This window comes from Lycorma delicatula, chromosome 5 (genome assembly GCF_047948215.1).
Source record: "Lycorma delicatula isolate Av1 chromosome 5, ASM4794821v1, whole genome shotgun sequence".
NCBI classification, from domain to species: domain Eukaryota; kingdom Metazoa; phylum Arthropoda; class Insecta; order Hemiptera; family Fulgoridae; genus Lycorma; species Lycorma delicatula.
Window position 1 is genome coordinate 857,389 of NC_134459.1, and position 23,099 is coordinate 880,487.

General features: G+C 29.2%; 1 protein-coding gene across 1 annotated transcript in view; it reads right to left on the reverse strand.

The window, feature by feature from the left end:
- Window positions 1–5,009: 5,009 nt before the first annotated feature.
- The window catches only part of LOC142324661 (protein Smaug homolog 1-like), a 36,359-nt gene continuing 18,269 nt past the window's right edge, over window positions 5,010–23,099 (reverse strand). The window contains exons 4-10 of the mRNA XM_075365532.1: window positions 20,605–20,672; window positions 16,986–17,100; window positions 12,969–13,134; window positions 10,762–10,979; window positions 9,701–9,881; window positions 8,384–8,543; window positions 5,010–5,403 (exon numbers count right to left, since the gene is read on the reverse strand). Coding sequence (XP_075221647.1) covers window positions 5,010–5,403; window positions 8,384–8,543; window positions 9,701–9,881; window positions 10,762–10,979; window positions 12,969–13,134; window positions 16,986–17,100; window positions 20,605–20,672 — 1,302 coding nt within the window. The remainder of the gene's footprint in view (window positions 5,404–8,383; window positions 8,544–9,700; window positions 9,882–10,761; window positions 10,980–12,968; window positions 13,135–16,985; window positions 17,101–20,604; window positions 20,673–23,099) is intronic.

Sequence of the window (23,099 nt, forward strand, 5' to 3'; positions counted from 1 at the left end):
CAAAAACTCAAAATGTTCTGAACCGATTGAGCTCAAATTTTAGCACGATATATAACCTGCATCAAAGATTGTTTTTATCTATTTTTAATAAATCTATCTATCTATTTTTAATTTGGAAATGTAATCAAAGGAAAACCAATCAGATCAATGCAAGATGGCCGCTGTCAAACACAACGACCAAATTTCTTTAAATTATATTTAACAGCTAAAACATCTGTATTTTATTTTTTAAAAACACGATAAAAAAAAATTTTAGCACGATATATAACCCGCATCAAAGATTGTTTTCATCTATTTTTAATAAATCTATCTATCTATTTTTAATATGTACAGTTTTTTAATAAATAAGAGGCTAATAAATCAGATCAATGTAAGATGGCCGCTGTCAAACACAACGACCAATCACAAAGAGCCCGTATGGCCGTTGCCAATGTAAACAAAATCACAACTGATTAAGTAACAAATTTCGTTGAATAATATTTAACAGCTAAAACATCTCTATTTTATATAAAATAAAAAAAAACAAAAAGAAAAGCCACCAAGAAGGATGACTTATAGCCCAAATAGACTTAAGACTATGCAAACAAAAAAAGTCGAAATAACCAAATACACAGAAAATAATATCCCTACATAATGACCAAAAAATACTTTGTTAGGTTAAATATTCACTTTTGTCTGAATTAAATATTTACTTTAATCGAGGTACTTTTGTGTGATCGTGTCGTGATTGAGCTGCGCCTTTCACCAAGCTCTGAATTTATTAGAAAACTACCAACAGTGGGATAAATGTATTAATGACGCGTGCAACACTGCACATCTAAACCAAATTCGCGCATCTAAACCAAATTCGCGCATTATTCGCAATTATATTGACCGCTTGCTTCCCTTCATCTCCCAAAGAGTTTCGGGAAAGATATCGATCGCATATTACTGAGGATATTTTGCATAGAGTACGCCTAGAAAATGCCAATATGACCGTGGAATTTACAGAAGGCATTTACAACGAAGCATCGATAAATATTGAAGACAAGCGCTTAGCTAATTCAAATAAAGTTCTTAGTCGATCGGGAATGCCAGCACTCACCGGAGCTGAGATTGCTTCATTTGATGTGGATTTACGCCGTGAACAGAGTTACAACATCGGTGATCTTCAGTCATATGTCCGATCAAACATTCCCAAATTAACGCGTGGGCATTTATGATCGGATAGTGCAAATGATAAATGACGGAGTTGGGGAGGACCTTCTTCTTGGATGCGCCAGGAGGAACTGGGAAAACATTCCTCATTAGATCGATTCTAGCAACGGTTTGGCCATAGTGAAATGGAGTATCTGAAAAAACATAATCCGGTTGTTATCCAAGACTGCAAGCCATTAAAACGGTCAACATCTTGAAACGATGAAATATTTCGTAACGACAATATCACTATGTTCTTTCAAGGTATAAAAATTATACCTTGAAATAGTTGAATAGTTTATGCGTGAAAGAGTAATACTCTCGGAACAGAACGGAACGCAAGGATGTCGGAAGGTGTAATACCCTCCTACTTTTCGCAGTATACGGACTTGCGTCCTTTGCTACTGAGTGATTCTACTATACTGGCGGGTTATATAAATAGGAGATGGCATCGATTTGTTTTTTGTGAAATATGGACTGCGTTTCCGATCCAATGGAGGATTTAAACGGTAGGGGCCCGGCGGAACGATGTACTAATGAGCATATCTTCCGTGACGCCCTCCCTTTCAACCGAGAATGAACTAAAATCCTTTGTTTAAGGGATCGTCCCCTTAAGGAAAGGGAGCCGGAGGAGATTTTGTGGGCCTGTACTTGTTATAATTTAATTTTAATTAAAGAAAATGAGTTTGGGCGGGTAAGTTCTGGAACGTTGTGTCCCAGAGCTATCCCGGTCAGTGGGAAAGTAGGGTTGGGATGGTCGGTAAGGAATTTGGTGTTTGGTTGTCGTGTCTGTCACTCATACCTTCTTGATAACCTTATAAAAGATCTGTTAGTTCTGGAAAGAACTAGACGGGCGTGAGGCAGACTGTTTTCTTGTGATCTTTCTTCTTTTTTTTTCTTTCTTCCTTTCTTGTAAGGATGGAAGGGTGGCGAGGAGGTGTCTTGGGTTCATGGCACCAGCGGTTTTTTTGGCAAGGGTGTTATTATTGATATCGTAGTTATATGGTATAAGTGAGAACGTGTCGGATCTGCAACCGTGGACACTCTCGGAAACCACACGTTTATATATATATACAGAATGAATCGTGAAGTTCCTCCGGGACTTTAATAATCTATTATACTCGTGAAAATAAACGAAAAAGTTTATAAAAAGATATGTCTTAAAATGCTTCGTTTGTGAGTTAACGACTAGTAACTCCCAAGTGCCGTAGCAATGTCCTGCATATATCATAAAAGGAGAAGAATTCAATCAAATAAATACTAGAAGTATCTGTATAATATACAAAAAATAAAGAACGGACAAAACTAAAAATTATACAGAAGTTAAAGGGAAATGGGAAATATAAAAAATTTTAGTTTGGAAATAGAAATGAATGGAGGAGACATACGTGCTTCAAGGAACTTAACACATGGTGGATAACCTTATAGGATAATGTTAATATCAAAATTAATAGGTGATTTTCCAATAAAATTTAGCAAAAAATTAATATAATATAATTAACAATGTATGAAATTAGAAACGCTATACACTCATCTCACGCACTGCATAATAATCATTGACCGCTCACACACCGGAAGTCAATCTATTGAATTTTAAGCGGAGATAATCTTTAAGTACTACTAATTGAAAAAAGTAATTAAAGCGAATTTAAAAAAGGTAATAAAGTATAAATTATAATAATCTTATTATATCTTTACCGATTAGTTTTAATATTAATGAGGCGGTTTTTTATTGATTTTAAACCGTGAAAATTCTTTTATTTAAAATGAATGAGACGACCATGTAACTGGTTTAAAACTTTATTTACTTTCCCGGATTTAGCGTTATATGTTACTATGCAACTAAAGCTTTAAGGGATAAGTAATGTAGCTGTCAAAAAAAAAATTTTAAGTTTTGTACTTTAAAAATACATTTTTTTTAAAACGTTTTTGTAAATAATTTGCGAAAAAAATGTTCTTTCCAAGTTTATTTTTTTCAGACGGACGTTAGTACGAATTTAGGAATGTATGTTGTCCTGTACTTTAACTCTGAACCAGTGACCGATTTTCTTCAAACTTGGTAAACATATACCTTCAGGAGAAAAGAATGTATTAAATTTTTCCAAAAATTGGTGTAAATTTGTTTTGGTTTGGTTATTGGTGTTAAATTTGTTATAAGTTGAGGTGTTTTGACCAAAATAAAATTTCAAATCTTCACTAGGACACTGCAAAAAATATTTTTCTTTTACAAAAGTTGAAGTTTTTTTATCTAGAAATTAACAAAAGCTTTTATTTTAAAGTTCACCTGGTTCAAAAAAATTATTATATATTTTTATTTTACTTTCCCGTCAAGTGACTTTTCTTTTCTTTTCTCTAAGCGAATGAAATTATGTGCGCGCGCTTTAGTCAGAATCATTGAATTAAATAAACAAAAAATATTATGTATATAAATAAAAATGTAAATGTTCGTTTCTTCAAAATCTTAAATCTCCGAAAGTTCTTCACCGATTGCTTTGAAATTTTGACACAACGTTGCATTCGAATGCGCGCGTGTTTTTATATACCTCTATATATATATACCTAAGATGTCACACCTGTGACAGAAAAAACATGCTATTTTTTTTTTTTGAAAACAGCGCTATTTGTTGGACGTAAAAGCAACGCATGCTATACTAAATATTTTACGATTCCATTTCAATGTTTCCAATATGTATGTCCGCTATATATTAAAAACTACTGGACCGATTTACGCGCTGGGAAGAAGAGAAAAAGGGAAAAATCGTAAAAGGGAGAAAAGGAAAAATCGACAAATATAAAAGGGAAGAAGGGGAAAATGTAAAAAGAAAAAGGGGAAAACGGAAAAAAGAAATGGAAAGGAGAAAGAGGGAAAGGGAAATAAGGGAAATGAAGGGAAGAAAAGGGGGATAAAGGTAGAAGATTGTGGAAAAGAGAAAGAGGAAAATATGGGAAAAGGGAATGTGTTAAACTAATTGTTCTGTATTCTTCACATTTATCTGCCCCTGTTTTCTTTGGTATGATGACTATAACACTTTTTTTGAAGTTTGACGGAAATTCCCCTTTTTCATAAATATTACAAACCACTTTGTATAATCTGTCAATCGCTTCCACACCTGCACTGCGCAGTAATTCTACAGGTATTCTGTCTATTCCAGGAGCCTTTCTGCCATTCAAATCTTTTAATGTTCTCTTAAATTCAGATCTCAATATTGTTTCTCCCGTTTCATCCTCTTCAACTTCCTCTATAACACCATTCCAATCAGTATCGCTCATGTTTGTTAACGCACAACAAAAACTCATTTCAAGAAACATTTTGTTTATTATTAATACCTAATATAAATTACCAGTTCATATAACCAAATATTTACTAATAATTTTGCCATTTTAGCTTAGAAAAAAAAATAAGACTCATTACTTTATTTACAGACCTGGTACGTATAAATATTTTAATGAAATAAATCTGTTTTTAAGAACCACATTATTCCTCTCTACTGTTACATTATACATAGTTCTATTAAATAAATCACAAAGTACAAAATATTGAAATAACACATATCTATTCAGATTTATATATATATATAAAACAAGTTTATAAAACAATTATACAATTTTGTTGGCATAAACAACAACATTAACTACAAACTGACATATGCCAACTTATGCATTCACAGCTGAATACAAAAACAATCTTAGTTTGTCATGACAATTTTATTTAAATTACTTTTTTTAATTTGTAATTTTTATTAAAATTAAATTTAAATTCATTCTTTTTTAATCTAAATTAATATAAATTGTAAATAGAATCGTAATTGTATTAAAGAAAAAAATGTCTAAAATTAAAAAAATATTTGACTTACTTCAAGTAAATGGTGATCTTGAAGGCTAGGTCTCTTAGCATGAAATACAGAAGCAGCATTATTAGATGATATTCCACTACCGACAACACTACTGGAAACATTAGCCACCACAGGACCATGCTGTACATGATGTGTTGATATACCGCTAGCATTAGTTCCAGTGGAACCAGCCGTAATACTTATTCCAGAATTATTGCCGGTACTAGTGGTCAATGAGCTACTGGCATTTCTATGAAATTGTACTTGTCTTGGACAAGGACCAGTAGGTGACACGACACACTGCGGAAACCTTGAACCTGGTATCGTGGCTCTTATTGGAAGAGATGGTTGAAGAAATACATTTTGCGGAAGGTATCTTAATGGATCTGGCCTCCTAATATAAAAAGAAAATTACAGATAGTTCACTATAACGTTTTTAAAAATAACAATACGATATTAAAAAATAAACATTTAACAAACTCATTCAGGTTTAACAAGTAACAAATTTCCTTACAAAACATCAAGGTAGTTCACAAAGGAATGAAATCCAAAATACGAGTGTATATTCTACTGATGAAAATAAAAAAACGATTCATATAAAATAAATGCTTTTTTATTTACCCCAGCCAGCCAGAAGGTTTGCTCAGACTCCTGCTTCAATGACAAAATGAGGCTACAGTGAAATTCTTGGGACAAAAATTATGGATAAAATTAGGATTTACAGTAAAAAAAAAATTGAACCTAGAACTGTAACTCCATTAATATTTCCCCAAAAGAATTTTAAAAACCAAATTCTTTAAGTCAAAAAGACTACTTCAACAAAATTTTTAGAAATTTAATTTAAGAATGATTTAAGATAACGTCAAAACTGAAAATATTCAAGAAATTTGACTAATTTAAAATATAAATCTTCTCAGAAAATATTATAATTTTAAACCAAACCAAAAATCTTCCTGAAAAAAAACAGCTCAAAATTAAAAGAAAAAAAATTATTTACAACTGAAGAATGAACATTTGTAAATAACTTATAGAAGCGTACATAAATACAAAGATACTAATCACAATAAGCAGCATACTGCATAGAATTAACTGAATAATGTTTTGCTCACTAAATATTTCAACACTCCTAAATTGCAAAGAACTGACAGAACTCCTAAACTTCAACTCCAGCACCCCAATAACAACACCACTGGAAAGCACCAACCCTCCCACAGTAAATTAAGTTTACCAAGCACTGAATGAAGAATTACAAAGCAGTGGGAGAAGATCAAGCCTTTGTAGAGATCTGGAAACATGAAGGAAAACTAGAAAAAAAACACCCTTCATAAACAACTTAAGAAGAACTTCCAGAACACTGGTCGACAGCACTCATCCACCCGCTACACAAAAAAAGGGACAAAACAGATTCAACAACTAGGTATGATAGAAATCTCACACCTAGACACAACAACAAAATTCTTTCATGAATCATCCTTAAAAGGATTGGTTTACCTTTTTGAGAAAGAACTAGGAAAATACCAGGGAGGTTTCAGATCCTGGAGGAGCTTGTCCAGATCAGATCATAAGCCAACAGAAGGAAAAGCAGAGACATGGTAATAACGTTTGCGAACTTCAAGAAAGGATATGAGTGCATACTCTGAGAATTCCTATTTAAAATACCAAGATACCTCTGACTACATACCAAATTAATAAAAATTATAAAACTGACCCTCACAAATACTAAGTGTAAAGTGAAATTCAGAGGCAAACTCTTGGAACCATTTAAAATTAAAACAGGACTGCAGCAAGACGATGGACTCTTACCGCTTCTATTCAACTGCATTCTGGAAATGATGAGGAAATGGCTAAAAAAATTCCCCCAAAAATAAAAATAAATAAAGCCAAAAAATCAAAACTAACTGCTTTGGTTTCGCCGATGATTTGACACTGCTAGCAAACGACATGGATGAAGGTAAAACCCAAATATTAGAACTTCAAAATATTGCAAATAAAACTGGCCTCAAATTAAAGAAAGAGACTATGCCCCAAAAACCAACACAATTAGAAGAAGTAAACATAAACAGTAATAATGTAAAATAGTAATCCATTTTAAATACTTGAAAAAAATAATAACAACTAAATGAAAAAACCTAAGTCCAAACAAGAATAAACAAACCAAAAATAAAAATAAATTAAAGCACAAAAATTAGCCTGGTACACCTACAGTAAAAAATATTTACCCATAAATGGAAAAATAAGACACTAAAATACAGTTAAATACAGCTTCATCTATAATATTGATGAAGCTTCTTCATCTCCTCTACCACAAATCATTAACTGTGTACAGACTACAATAAAAATGAAAAAAAAATATTATTCATTATATAAATTCATCAGACAAAATTAATGTATATAATTACACTATATTTATAATAATTTTTGGTTTCTTTTAATATACTTGTTTATAAAAAAAACTAGTATAAATACAGTTATAATATGTGAAAGTTATTATATGCAGATGAAACAATTTTCCACCTGAATGAACAATCTAAGACAGACAGACTCCAGAAACTCGAAATAAGAATTGGAAGAACCTGCATCAACAAAGAGTAACAGAAAGATGGGCAGTGATGGACTCTGCCCAACAAAGTCATGAACAAAGAGTTAGAACCCATCCCTGATAGCATGCATATGAGGAGATTAGGATTCTTTGAATCCAATGAGGATACAAGATTGAAGACTTTTGAAACAACTGGTGTTGTACGAATTAAACTCGAAAAACACCAAAATAGGATGCAGATGGTTTAGAGAAATAACGGAAGATCCAAAGGAAAAATTACCTTACACTACAAACAAGATAAAATTAAACGAAAAATCAAAGACAAAAACACTTGCTCACAATCACGAAACTTAAAACACAAACATTTTCAACACCAAAAAGGGCACAGAGAAGAACATATGAGAAGTACTGGGAGGACTGAAAATCCCAAACAGTCCCTTCACAGAGACTTCGATAATAGACTGAATAAAGTGATCCTATGGAATCATAAAATATGAAAAAAGAATTATAATTTACTTCTGATAATTTTATTGTGATACATTTTTTTTATAAGAACTTCCTAATAAGAAGCAGTCCTCCTTCTAGTTATTTGTTTTTAATTTCCAATCACTGAGAACACTAAAAAATTTTTAATTCTGTCTATCTTTCTGTTTTACAGAACTCCTTAAGTTGTGATCACATAGTAACATATAAAATGTATACTGTTCAAAAATAATAAATTGCAGTTGCAATAATATTAAAATGAAGTAAACAAGATTTAATGCAGTAAGCAATAGTTTTATAAAATTTTATTAATAAATTTAACAACTAAATGGTAAACAAATTATAAGTTTACATTTGTCTTAGCTGCTGTTTGAATTGTAATCTCCATGATGATACTTTTCTTTTTTGTTGAGATGTGAAACAATCATGATGGTAAGTTTTATCAAGAATTGAAATGAAACAAGATAAAGCTTCTTGATCTGCTCTATCGCTAGCAATTAACTGCATACAGACTATAATAAAAATGAAAAAAAAATTTTGATTATATAAATCATCAAACAAAAAAAAATTTATGTAATTATACTATATTAATAATTAATTTTTTGTTTCTTTTAATCTAACATATTTTTTATAAAGTAAATAACACAAAAAGCAAAGCATAAGCTGACCATTTCCTTCATGAAATGAGTTAGGTAAATCTTAACATATTTACAGCATCAGTATATCTCTTGTTCCAAAATTGTACGCTTGCATCTTACAAAACTTTTGCACCAACTATAAAACAATATTTAAGTAATATGATAACCACACTTGCTGCCAGCATATTCTTACACCAGAGTAATTACAATAAAAGTATCTTTGGATTATTATATTTACAAATACGAATGTATTATCTACTTCAATCTGTATTCTTTGCTCCTTAAAATAACAATAATATAATAAATTTCAATATATCAATTTTTATTTGATTTATTTTGATTACATATTTTATTTACTTAATTAATTTTTATTTACTTGAGTTTTTTATTGTTTCTTTGAATACACAAAGAACCACCTTTTTCATAAAAATATATTTCATTATAATGCATGAAGAAATGGAAGTCTATCCACCCAGCCCACCCAACAAAAAAGTACACAAAAATGTTCTGCTCAAGCAAATGGAAAATGCAATAGCTTTAAATAATAATAATATGAAAAAACAATACTGCCTTGATATAAAAATAAAAATAATTTGTATTAAATAATTTTTTGATCCTTATAAAGTATACAAGTAAAAATAGCATACTACACATAAAAAACCAATCTTGCTTTTTCAAAATAAATTTTGAAAACACAGATATAAATAAACCAATACATTCCCATTTTTGCTTTGATTTAATTATAAAATACTAGTCATGGATTTTTCTGAATGTTACATTGTAAAAACACATTCATAATTTGCTGCACCTCACCCTGTACAGCGAACTGAGTGAGAATAGCTGAAACATTATCAAGCATAGAAATTTGGAAACAGATCCGTATAGCCCACAGAATCTAGAAATATCAATGACATGTTAATTAGATGTTTTATCAACAGCACTGTAAAACTAAAGCATATATTATTAATTATATTAACATATCATGACAATTGAAATTGTGAAGTAATATTATTCAATGAAAAATAATTTACAGGTATCTTTTCCTAATACTTTAGTAAATTGAGCTGGTATATCATCAAGAGCTGTCTGCTGTCTATTACCACCACTAGAGCTACTGGTATCATCATCACTGGTTGCTGGCTTAATTGGAGTGACCAACACTGCTTTCAGCATATCCATGGCATTCAAAAGATTTCCACCATTTGTTACATCCTAATATAAATAAGAGATAATGTACTAATCATAAATATTATGAACAACAATAATAAATTCATCAATTGTGTTTTATTTGCAATAGGAAAAAAATTAATTACTAGTTAATCAAAGCTTCAAAAGTTCTTTCTTTCTAAATTTAAAATAAATACTACCAGTATTACCTAATTAGAAAATAATTAGTTATTATTTGGAAGTTGAGCTGGCAGCAGACCTACTCTCCCTTAATAACAACAGCAAAATATGTTAAGTACATAAGGTTCCAAAGAGCAGTTCATTTTTTTTTTAAATCATTTAGGTTTGGCATTACAAAAAGGGCTATCAGCTATCACTAGACTGAACAAGCATTTCTGATTAATTTACTTATTTACTGTACTCATAACAAAAATAAATTTTTAATAAAATTAATGTTCACATAATAATTTTCATTTTTTTTTTTTTTTTTTTTTGCCTGACAAATCAGTTTACTCCAGATGCTTGCAAAAGAATGCTTGTGAACAGGAATATGAAAATGGAAATGTACAGCATATGTAAAACGCCAAGCCTGACTCAAACCTAGGACCTCTGGATGAAAGGGCAAGGAGGTACCACTCTGCTATAGAGATTGGAAAAATTTCATAAAACATTTTTTAAACAACTTGGGTCTAAGACCAACATTAAAAAATCCATCAGAGATGGATTCAAACAAAGTCTGAAATTAATTAATTCCTGTAATTTTTAACAATTTTTTTTTTTTATTATTTATTTAATATTTGTCAAGTTGTAATATAAGTGACTACACAATTTGTGATTGAATAAATCAAAGAATGAACTATTAATCAAATACTTTTTTTTTTTAATTTACAAATTTCATGAAAAAGAAAAACTAAGACATACTGACCTGTTCTAATTGACATAGATTACTGTGTCTTTCATGTAGTTTGGCAATAGAGCGTATCACTTTACGTCGAGCACCTTGCGTTACTGGACCAGCATCAATTTGTTGTAATACAGAATCAAATGTTTCTTCACTCAAAGATAACATCTGTTCATATGTTAATTGTGAAAACAGTTTTGAATATTTGTGCAACCTCAGCGATTTCAGCCATGCCTGAACATCTATTAAATATAATAAAAATGTAGTATATATAGATTTGTTTCCAAACAGTATGTACAGAGTAAAATCACAGTAGTGCTGATAAATCTATACAGCAAACAATAAGTTCGGATTATATTAATTCAAATCAGACAAAAAATAATTGATAATTGCTATTTCAACAAATCTTATTCTTAAAGACAATACGTCAAAATAAGACTTTTTATTTTATGTTTTCAAGAGAGATGACAGAAGAGTTTGCTTTGAAAAAAATTAGCTTTTTTTAAAAAAGAAAAATTAGAACAAAATACAGAGCTTTTATAAAAAAAAATAAAATTAATTTCCACACTAGTAAAAAGTGTTAGCAATTGGGAGGTGTAGTGAGTAATCTTGGTATATAATCATAATGTATTTTACCTATGCAAGGGAATAAATGTAACCTTTGCATTATTTTAACAAACTGCAACATTTTTAAGAAAATTAAATTTGCCTACTGTACAAACGGCACTTTTAGCTGTAAATATGCAGCAAACACCACACCACATGTAAGTTTATGATCGTTTCACAATTTGTTTTAATGGATATTGTTATATTGCAGTAATTAATTATTTAATCAAGCTATCATCATAGCAATTGATATCCATAAGGATACTTGACTTGGCTAATCTGTAGTATTAAGTAATTACATTGGTAATTTTTACAAGCTCATTTTATTATTATAAATCTATTTAAAAATTTTAAAACCTTAATTACTTAGTATTGTAAAAATTCTTCTTTTTTTGGCTTTTACCAGTTCAATAAATGTATACAAAAAATACAAATACATATTATGTATTTGTATTTACCTGAAGCCAAGTAGTTACCAAACATGCACCTGTTCATTGGTCTGGGTTTAGTGAACACTAAAATAAAGTATTTAATTATAGTCTTATATGGAGGTTTTATATACAAATATGGATTGGAATATAATCACATATTTATTTCATCCTGTCTTCTATTATACGAGGTGTGGCTATTAAATAACGAGTATAATTTATAATATAATAGTGCATTGGTTAATACACTTTTACCATACTTTTTTAATTATAAACTAATGAACTTCGGCCAGTTTTACACCTTCAGAAAATAAAAATCTTATCCAAGAATTTGTTTTTCCATAGTCAAATTCCTGATTTTTCTGTGGGAGTACAGACTTGAATATCAGACACTTTCAGTTTATTCTATTAGTTTGTTTTTATTTTTATAAAAATCAAAAATGACTACTGAAATTTCATTGTAACTATTTTGATTTTATGCACTGTGCACAAGTGAATTGCAAGAAAAATAATTAATAGTAAATCATTCTATTAGTAAAATTCTTAATTTAAAAGTGAATAATTTTTATAATCAGGTAGATACTTGTTAAATTTATATTTTATGGTTTTTATGAAAATAATTATGAACTTAAAATATAACAAAATAATAGAACAACAAACTGAAGATGACCCATTAATTAAAAAATATCTCTCTATTGGGAGGGTTTTATTCACATATTACTGTTTTTTTCTGTTTTACTGCAAATATATTTATGAAACTTATAATATTTACTAATATTAAATATATTACTTATATACAAAAGATGAATTATTGATGTTTTTTTCAGTTCAATGTTCATTCCTAAAGAAAATGCTTTACAGATCCTCTGCAATACTAAATTAATAATTTATTATATATAATATTTACCTGATGCAATGAAAATGCTAATTAATATTTGAGAGAAATGGAAACTGACATTATCAGTAATTGTACTGAAAACTTCAATTTATAAACTTCCAAATTATAATATTATTTTAAAAATCTGAAGATTGTAAGAAACTAACTGTATACCTTTCACATCTACAATAAAATAAAGAAGTACTCAGTAAAGCGTTGAAAAAGTATGATTTCTTCCATTAGATTATACAAGATTCTGTAATATATAATTGATCTGTATTTTATACATATATTACAGTAAATGTAAAAAACTTTTATACCTTTCATTCCAGGTGAATTATAACCATGGGGTAATTTAAGATCATCAAGCTGTGCTTCAGAATTACTACCAGTAGTTATCTGTGACTGTGGTGATAACTGAGGACTACCACTTTGGTTAGATAAGGAAAACCTGCAACTTTTGTCTCTAACAACTGACATGTCATTCTGAAATACAATAAATAAATAACTATAACAATAAACTAATAACTATAAAAGTCACATTCATAATAGTGAACGTGTTATAAATTTAACATAAAGCAAACATTCTATGATGAACATAAATTAAGAAAGGCAAGTACAAATAGCAAACGGGAGTGAGTTGTCGTAAATTTGTTTTACAATTTGTAAAAAAACAAAGGAATTGAAAGATACATTTAAACAGACATTAATAATCCAATGTTATAAACTAAAAATGAGTAAGAAATATAAAATGACAAACTCTTACTGAGAAGTACTTATTGAAGAAATTAACTTTTATATAATTAATAAAAATAAAACAAAGAAATTTTTTCAAAGAAGAAGGTACGTAAATCATATAGATAAAACATAATTATGTACAAGAAAAAATTAAAAAATTAGATATTCTGATAGTAAAATTAACAATGGAATAGATATAAGCAAAATCCTAAAAAGAAGGAAAGCGCTATCATAAAAAAAAACACCTGTTTGTAATTAATTTTTTTTAATGTTTCTAATACTAATAGAAGCTATAAAACTTTGCAGCTCTTAATCATGAAAAGCCAGAAAGGGAAAAATAAACTTTTTGTCCTTGATACAACTACATAAAGCATCCTATATATAACCTGATGTTTTCACAATATCTGAAATGTGTAAGGCAAAGCAACTTTGTAATTGAAGAGTGTGAAATAGAGATAAAATACCTAACAGCAGAACTGAGGCCACAGACTATTTTTCTAGTAGGTCTCTAAAGGTGACTAGTTCCAAGATAAGCTGTGAGCAGCTTATAGCAGAATATTTTCACAGAGGATGCACTATAGGCTATGCTGCTAATATTAATATTAATTATTCGCCTTCCAAAGATACATGAATTTCACTACAGCTCCATACTCAGGCATTCAAAAAGCAAATTATAGATTGCTTTTTAAAAGTATATTTTTTTAATACAACAAATTATATATGGAATGTTCAGTATTTTTTAACTGGTCTGCAGCAAGTCAATGCTAAACACATATTTTGTTTTTTAAATGGTATAAATGAGATCTCACTGGCAGTATATGTAGATTTTTTTATCAATCCAGTTAACACTTTGTTGGTTGTTACAAATTAACAAGCATTTGTTACTCAATAATAGAAAAAAATATCACTAACTTTTAGGAGAGATAAATATTTCTTTGTTGTTGTATAGTGTCAAAACACATACATAAAAAAAGATTTCATAAAATAGATTTCCTTTAAAGTGAATTTATTTTTAATGCAACTTTCCAAATAAAAATTCTGAAAATTTTACTGACTTATTTCTGATCAGATAAATTAAGATCAAATTATTAAGAGACTGGTTTCTATGTGTGGCTTCTTATTGTAAGTAACAGACTAAAAGCAATATGGATGATCCTTAAACCATTACTTCCCCACCTGTTACAACATTAATTTAGCAGTATCACAATTTGTAAATCTAACATAGAATAAATGATATACCATTTAATACTTCATAAAAACAAGATACTTTATACAATCTGCAAAATTACTTAAAAAGGTATTAATCAAAACTATACAATAAAACTAGGTTCATAAAAAAATATGATCATATATATATATTTATAAAACCAGTCTTTATTTTGTGATAAGTAATGATGTCCACTCAAAAAAATGCTAATTGCTTACAACTGAGTGATGTCCTACTGTAACAACAGTCAACAATAACAATATTCTACTACGTAAATCACAGTAACAGTAAACAATTCTATACTAAATAAATCAAAGTCAAGAATGAAAACAGTTCCATCTATAGATAAAACCATGGCTACAGTATTTTAGCTTTCTTTAGTGTGGTGCTTATAGACTACCTCCAAAAAGACAGGATCATGTAAAGTATTACACTTCTCTACTGGATCAATTAAAAGGTGATATTCAGGCTAAACATTCACATGTGACCAAAAAGAAAGTGCTCTTTCACCACGATGATGCGCCAGCACATACGTGTCTGGTTGTTGTTGCAAAGCTCTATGACCTATGCTTTGAAGTGCATTCACATGAGCCGTATTCACTAGATTTGGCTCTCAGCAATTACTTTCTCTTCCCAATAAATTGCTTGCTAGACAAAAATTCATTTCAGAGGAAGATCACAGCTAATGTTATCAGTTTTTTTTACAGAGTTGGAAAAGTTGCATTATACTGAGGATATTAAAAATCTGAACCTAGAATGAATATCTTCATATGTGATTAAGTAGCTAATCATGTGTTTTCATGTTATTCATCAAATTTAAATAAGCATGATTCTACAAATTAATAGAAGTTATTTCATTTACAAACAAAATAAACACAAGTAATTATCACACTTAAATTAAAAGGCTTCTTAGTCATACATACAAGTATGCAAGCACACATTTGTGTTAAACTGTAGACATACTATTAAGCATACAAAAATTTTAAACATCAAAAAAAGACTATAGAAAAAAAATGTATTAAAATTTTAAAAGAAAGGTATAAAGTAAATCTACAGCAGAGTACTGCTAAAAATGAATTAACTTCTACCTTAACTTCTACCTAAAATGAATTTATTTTAGTCAATCAAACTTTAATAAGATAAAATGTACCAATTAACAGTGTGATATTCTATAATAATTTTTCTACCAATGCTGATTATTTTATATTAATATTAAGGTTCTATATATCAAGAAAGGTTTACAATCAACAAACTTAAAGATATAAGAAGATGAGAGCTCATAAACAAAAGCAGCTGTTTTAATAACAGTATTAAAAAAGCTGAATATACAGTAGCAGGACTTTCCCATCATGCAGTTAAAATCCTATAACTGTGGGTTGTTTCTGATGCGTGACTTACACGCACAATTTAATTAAAAATATTTATAATTTTATTTAAATATATATTTTTTCATTTATTTTTAATTCAATGATTCTAATCAATGTTGGTCAGCACTAAGTAAACTAATGTAATTTCAAAACTTACGTAGAACAAATTTCACTTGTACAGTGGCAGACTGGTGTAGCTGCAAGACTTAACACACCAGGTACAGAATCTGGGGATCAAGTTCGAGAGCCAGCTCGATGGAGTCAATTTTTTATACTTTAAATGTTATTCATTTATTTAATTCTACTTTTCTTTTTCATGTTTAGCCTCTGGTAATTACCTTTCAGATAATACTTTCAGAGGATGACATGTACAAATGTAAATGAAATGTAGTCTTGTACAGTCTCAGTTTCACCATTCCTGAGATGTGTGGTTAATTGAAACCCAACCACCAAAGAACACCAGTATCGTATCCACAATATAGTATTCAAATCCATGTAAAAATAACTGACTTTAGTAGGATGTGAACGCTGTAACTCTCGACTTCCAAATCAGCTGATTTGAGAAGACGTGTTCACCGCTAGATCAACCTGGTGGTATTTAATGCTACTGTTTAAAAAAAAAATATTCATTTAGAAACAAAACTAATAAGTTTAAAAAAAATCAATCTTACATTTCATAAGATAAATCAAATTTACAAAATATACTTTTATTTCATTTGAGATCCTAAGATTAAAGAAATATGTTCTTAATTCATGCCCCTACAAATTGTATTTTACTCACCGAGAAAGTGTTATTTGTACATAAATTTGTTCAATAACAAATCACAATCCAACATTATTTGCCGTGGAGTTGAAAGGAACTGGTCACCTAATCGATAACAACTTAAAACAACATTATCATCAATACTACTTAAGCTTAAGGTAATAAACATTAATATTTTCATTTTATATAAATAAAGGTTTTCATTAGTTTATTACACAATTAATTAAAGAAAACCATAAAAAATTTTTTAAATTTAACTAACCTGAGAAGTACACAATTCATTTGAAGGTGTCACACCAAATGGAGTAGTTAGAAAATTATTACAATGTTGCCTATTTTTTTCTTGTGAATTTAGGTGGGATTGCAATTTGCATGAACTATTGCCCAAATTACAAATACCAGGTGAACCTCCACCAGGTGTACCAAGATTACAATTTCCACCACCAGTAGCACTACTACCAATATTACTGCTACTACCCATTGCACCACAATCTGAAAAATTACAAAAAAAAGTTTGATTTAGTTTTCAGTTTTCAACACGATCTTAATTTTTGTTACAAAGAAACATATTCATGTGTAGAATATATGTAAATAAACATATAATCCAATTAAGATTATGTGCTACAACAGAAATAAAAACTTTTCATACTATTGGGTGCCATAATAACAGCATGGCTGTCAGCATTCTAACATTTCAATGCTTGTTAATCACATGCATTAAAAAAGTGCTTATGTTATGTATTTATATCAAGTATATTTATTACTTGATAACAAATATACTTGTTTGTATATTTGTTTAGAATTTTTATTTGTAGATTACATAAAATAGATTCAAAAAGTTCCTAATATGGTTTAAAATCCATAATATAAAAAAATTTTGGTTTTTATGTGTGTAATACTCCTAATGTCACAAAATAAGAGCCAAATCAAATTTTCTTGTTTCATAAACAATACTAAAACTGTTAATTTCACATTTATGCTGTAAAGAGCAATTAATGCCGTAGCAATTAAACAGCATACAATACAAAATTTTAGTTTTAATTTAAAATTTACAGAGACTGATTTCTAAATAGTTACAAGTTGCTTGAACAAGTATATGGAGAATCCACAATTTAAAAAACAGCAGTTTACAGGGCAACATTCATAACATTTTGAGGACAACATTCATAATGGGCAGTCATCTCAATAAATGAAGAAAATATAGTGTTAAAAATATTGTTTGGAGTGACAGAAGGAAAACTGTCACTAATATTGTCAATATTAGCATATCAGTTGGAAATTATCGCAATATTCTCCATAATAAACTGAACATGCATAGTGTTTGTCAATACATAGTTCCAAAAATATTGTCTACTGTTCACTATGAATTAATTTCTGATGGGCAGAGAGTGAACAAAAAAAATTTCTATATCTTTCATCGTTTACGAAATTCAATGCAAAGAAAACATCCTGAAAAACAGGAACCAAAAAATTGGATTGTTTTGCAAGACAATGAACTAGAACATCAATCCATGCTTTGTCAAAGAGTACCTTTCTTTTTCCTGTTTAGCCTCTGGTAATTACCGTTCAGATAATACTTCAGAGGATGAATGAGGATGATATGTATGAGTGTAAATGAAGTGTAGTCTTGTATAGTCTCAGTTCGACCATTCCTGAGATATGTGTTTAATTGAAACCCAACCAAGATCGGTATCCAAGATCTAGTATTCAAATCTGTGTAAAAATAACTGACTTTAATAGGACTTGAACGCTGGAACTCTCAACTTCCAAATCAGCTGATTTGGGAAGACGCGTTCACCACTAGACCAATCTGGTGGGTTATGTCAAAGAGTACCTGACACAACATAATTTAACAATTCTGGAGCATTGACCACACTGATTTGGTAGCTGAGTATTACTCAATGAAAAAAGCTGAAATGGGAAAAGATACAAGAACAGTGATGATATGACAGCCAACCTGACAATATCTCAACATGGGTTCCACAAACGTTTTCAAAATATTATGTACATTTACAAAAGAATATAGCTGCCAAAGGAAACTACTTTGAAAGTATACTCTAAAAATAAGCAGTTTTTGAAAAATAAACAATTCTGGGAACTTTGTGGCCTACCTTGTTTATTAAAACATAACATTAAAATAAAAGCATAATAAAGGTTAACTACAATACATAGATTTTAGTTCATTTTTAATTTAATTTAAATTTTGTGATACATTTAAGTTAACTTAATTTAAATTATTAATTTACTTTTTTGTTATTGTTCAGAAAATCTTTGAAAACATAAATAAACATATCGATTTCATATTAAAGTAGTCAAACAAAGTATTTACTTTGTGAATGAAGTTGTACAATTTCTTCAACCTTTAGTAAGATAGAAAATTTTTTTGAGATTTTCTATGCTAATACAAAAATTACTGTTTCACTAGCTTTACTGATAAAAATTATTTGCTTGAACAATCATGCATTTATAATGCATGTCTCTCATAACTGTTTCCTGGCAAAGAAATAAAAAAGTTTTTGTATCACTATTAATAAAAGACCACTTTTTTTTTGGTTATCAAAGTTACATGCAAGGGTGTAATACATACATGGTTGCCTATGTTTTTACTTTCTTGAAAATTCATAAAAATATTACTGAATTTTACAAAGGTTGATTGAACATCTAAATTCTAATCTTAAAAAACCTTTCATTTAACATACTACAGTATGTTAGTGTTTAATCTTCAGACAAAGATTTTTTTGTTTTTTTTCTGATCTTCAAAGCTATACACCTGATCATTAAATAAATAGTTTTCAAGACATTCAAATTCACAGACCTATTCTTTTCTTTACAGGATATTTTCTAAACAATTTTTAAGTAAATGAGATTCCTAGGTAAATACTAAAAAGGAAGATAAGCTAATCTTTTCTCATTACAAAACGCACAAACTGAACAAATTTCATACCAAAATTCTAGAATTTCACCTCTGTCTTTTAACCAGAAAATTCTGTAAGTAAATCCTAAGTTTACATAAACATTTTTCCGGTAATGGGATTTATTTCTTATTAAAAAAAATTAATTTGCATCAGCCTATTCTTCCTTAGTAGTTAAATAGTCTTTCTTAGCAATTAAATAAACAATTTAACAAAGAATTGGATTAATTTTAAAATGAATGATAAAAATACAAAACTAGTGGGTTTAAACAATGACCAAGTGTCTTGGTAATGAATGTTGTTTTAATAAAAATTGCAGTAAAGCGAGTTCATTAATATTAATTATACAGAGATATGACAGAGAATAATAAACAATGTAATAAAGAGAATGGTCATATTGGTTAAGTAACCTTAACGGAATTATAGCTAAACATTATTTACAATATTATAATAAACATTTTGTTATAATCCCTATATTAAATGCTAAAGAAGAAGAATTTATCCAATGTATAATTATAAAATGATAATATAAAGTACATAAAACAAAGATCAAAAGAAGCCATTAACCCTTGTTCTTTTAATTACATCGTAAATGTATTAAGATATTATACAAAATTACATCACAATATTTATTATAATAAACCACCAGATGGGTCTCTTTTTAGTTAATGGTTTAATTGTTGTAATAGATATTGCTGCATTCAGTGAAAAATGATATAAAGGTTGATAAATTAATATTTGGTATAAAAATTAACATATATAATTCATGGAAGTAAGTAATAATAACGTAAACTACATTTCCGATTATATTACGGTTTGAGAGGCAGGAGTAACTTTTCTTTATTCTTCCTCTGCTTAAATTACTGAATAAAAAAAGTCTCATTTAAACAACACTAACAATTTATGTAAATGTAGTGCTAGTCATTTTTTCTGTGAATTTATTTTTACAAATAAATTAATAAAAAAAACTCACTTGTATGTTTTGAACCATTCATTATTTTTTCACCTACAGAATTATACCATGGCTCAAAAGTTCTGAAACAACAAAAATATAAATTAGAATAGAAAATTAATTTACCAAGCATTAATAAAAAAACAAGTTAATAAATAAAGCAGAAAAAGTAAAATTAAGAGAAATAGCAAAAAAGTACACTACAAAACATAAAAAAAACCGTGCAAAATTACTTACTTAATATAAACAAATTTCTGCAAGTTTGTTCTCTATATTGTTTTTCTACTACTTTTTGAACTATCAATAAAGATTTGATAAACCAACCAATATTACTACAGAGCGATTTTTTAGTCCTGTTACCCAATTTTAAATATAATTTAAGAAAGGGAAATTTAGGTGGAATAAAAAATGTATTTGTTACTTACATAATTATTAAAGAATATGCTCAAAATGCCCACCCCTTGCGGTTAAACACGCACGGACTCTTTTCAGCATATTAGCAGAAACCTTTTTAAGAGTTGCAATGGAAATATTCGTGAAGTCTGTAATATTGACTTAAAATTCACCAATAGTGTGAGGATTGTTTTTGAAGGCCTCAGACTAATATAGCCCCACAAAAAGTAGTCAGGAGATGTGAGGTCTGGGGACCTTGGAGGCCATAAGCCCTTGCTTATTATTCGATCATCAAAGAACTCTTGCAGAAAATCCACGTGGTTTCTTGAGACGTGTCATGTAGCTCCGTCTTGCTGCAATACCGTTCTTGAGGTTCCATCAGGACACAAATTGGTGCACAATATTCCCGTACACTTCACCATTTACTGTCTGTTCAAAGAATATGGATCCGACTATACGATGATGTGATATCACACACCACACACCAATTTTTTCAGGATGCAAAGATTTGTCTTGTAAAGCGTTAGGATTTTCAACCGCTCAAATTCGACAGTTTTGACTGTTCACATAACCATCGAGATGGATCCAAGCTTCATCGCTAAAGAACACTGTGTTTAAAAATTTGATTTCGTTATCATTTATGAGAGACCTAAACCTACGGCAATATTGTAATCGCTTGTTTAAACCTGGAGGCTGAAGCTCTTGGACTAATCGTACGCGATATGGATACAATTTCAATTTTTTAGCGGCTTTCTGAACACTAGAATATGATAAACCGACTTGTGTGGAAAGTTTTCGTAAACTTTTCCAAGGAGAATTGAGCAATCTTGTTTTCACATTCTGTAAAACGTCATCTGTCAAGCGAGTTGGTCGACCGCTAAGTTTTCTGTCGTAAACACTACCTGTCTCTCGAAATCTGTTTGCTGGCCTAGAAATTGACATTTTTTCTGGAGGAGGAACACTGACAAATTCAATTTGAAATGATTCTTTTACACTCTCATACGATTTCGTAGCAAAATATTATTCAAGAATGAAAACTCATTGTTCTATGGTAAAAGACATTCTGTTCGTAACACGACCAGAAATGGCATAAAGGTTTACACAGCTCAAGGAGAATCAACTCACACTGCCATATCTATACCGGTTGAGTAGTGCTACCAACTTTGTGTCTCAAAACAAAATTTCCCTTTCTTAGAAAAAAATTACCAGACATTAACAATTGGGTAACAGGACTAAAAAAATACCCTGTACTTATATTGCCTATTACTTATATTATATAGGGTGATCAAGAAGTGTTATTTTAATTAAATTAGAAACAAAAAGAGTTTAAAAATTTTTATTTAAAATCTATAGTAAAGGTATGCAACTTTTATATGAATTTGAATACTAGAGTGTGGGTGCAGATGTACTGTGGTGGTTGTGGTTCAATTAGCCTAACCAAATATCTTCAGAATTGTTGACCTGAGTCTTTACAAGACCTTATTTACCTTATGTACCTTATTTACATGTCATCATCTCATTGGGCCATAGGGTTACTTATTGTTCACAAGTTTAACAGACTGCAACTTACACATTAGTAATAGAAAAAATAAATTTAAAAAAATATAAAAAAGATGTTCATTTTGATTGCTATAAATTGTCATCAATGGGCAATAGGGAAATGGCATACATATAAGTAAAAATATTAAATTACATGAAATGAAGTAATAAGGAATAGTACATAAGAATATATAGCTTTAACTTATTTTCAATTTGTTTTAATAATTATTTCTTTATCTTTTCATTTATTTATCTATTTGTATAAATATTACTTCAAGTAGTCTGCTGACTTGATACTTACGACCATTTAGTTTGAGATTTTAAGTAAAATTTTTTTTCAGTTTATCTCAACTATTTAACATTTCTTTACTTGTATTTAAAAGTTATTTATTATATGAAAATATGAAGCATTGTGCTCACACAGCACATTGCTATATTTCAAATTAATTAAAATCAATAACATAATTCTGAAATAAATGACAGTGGTGATATAAAAAACAAATTTGAATGCGGCAGTACATGTAGAAAATTAAAATACAGTAAAATGTTATAAAGAGATTCCCTACAAAATGAATAATTT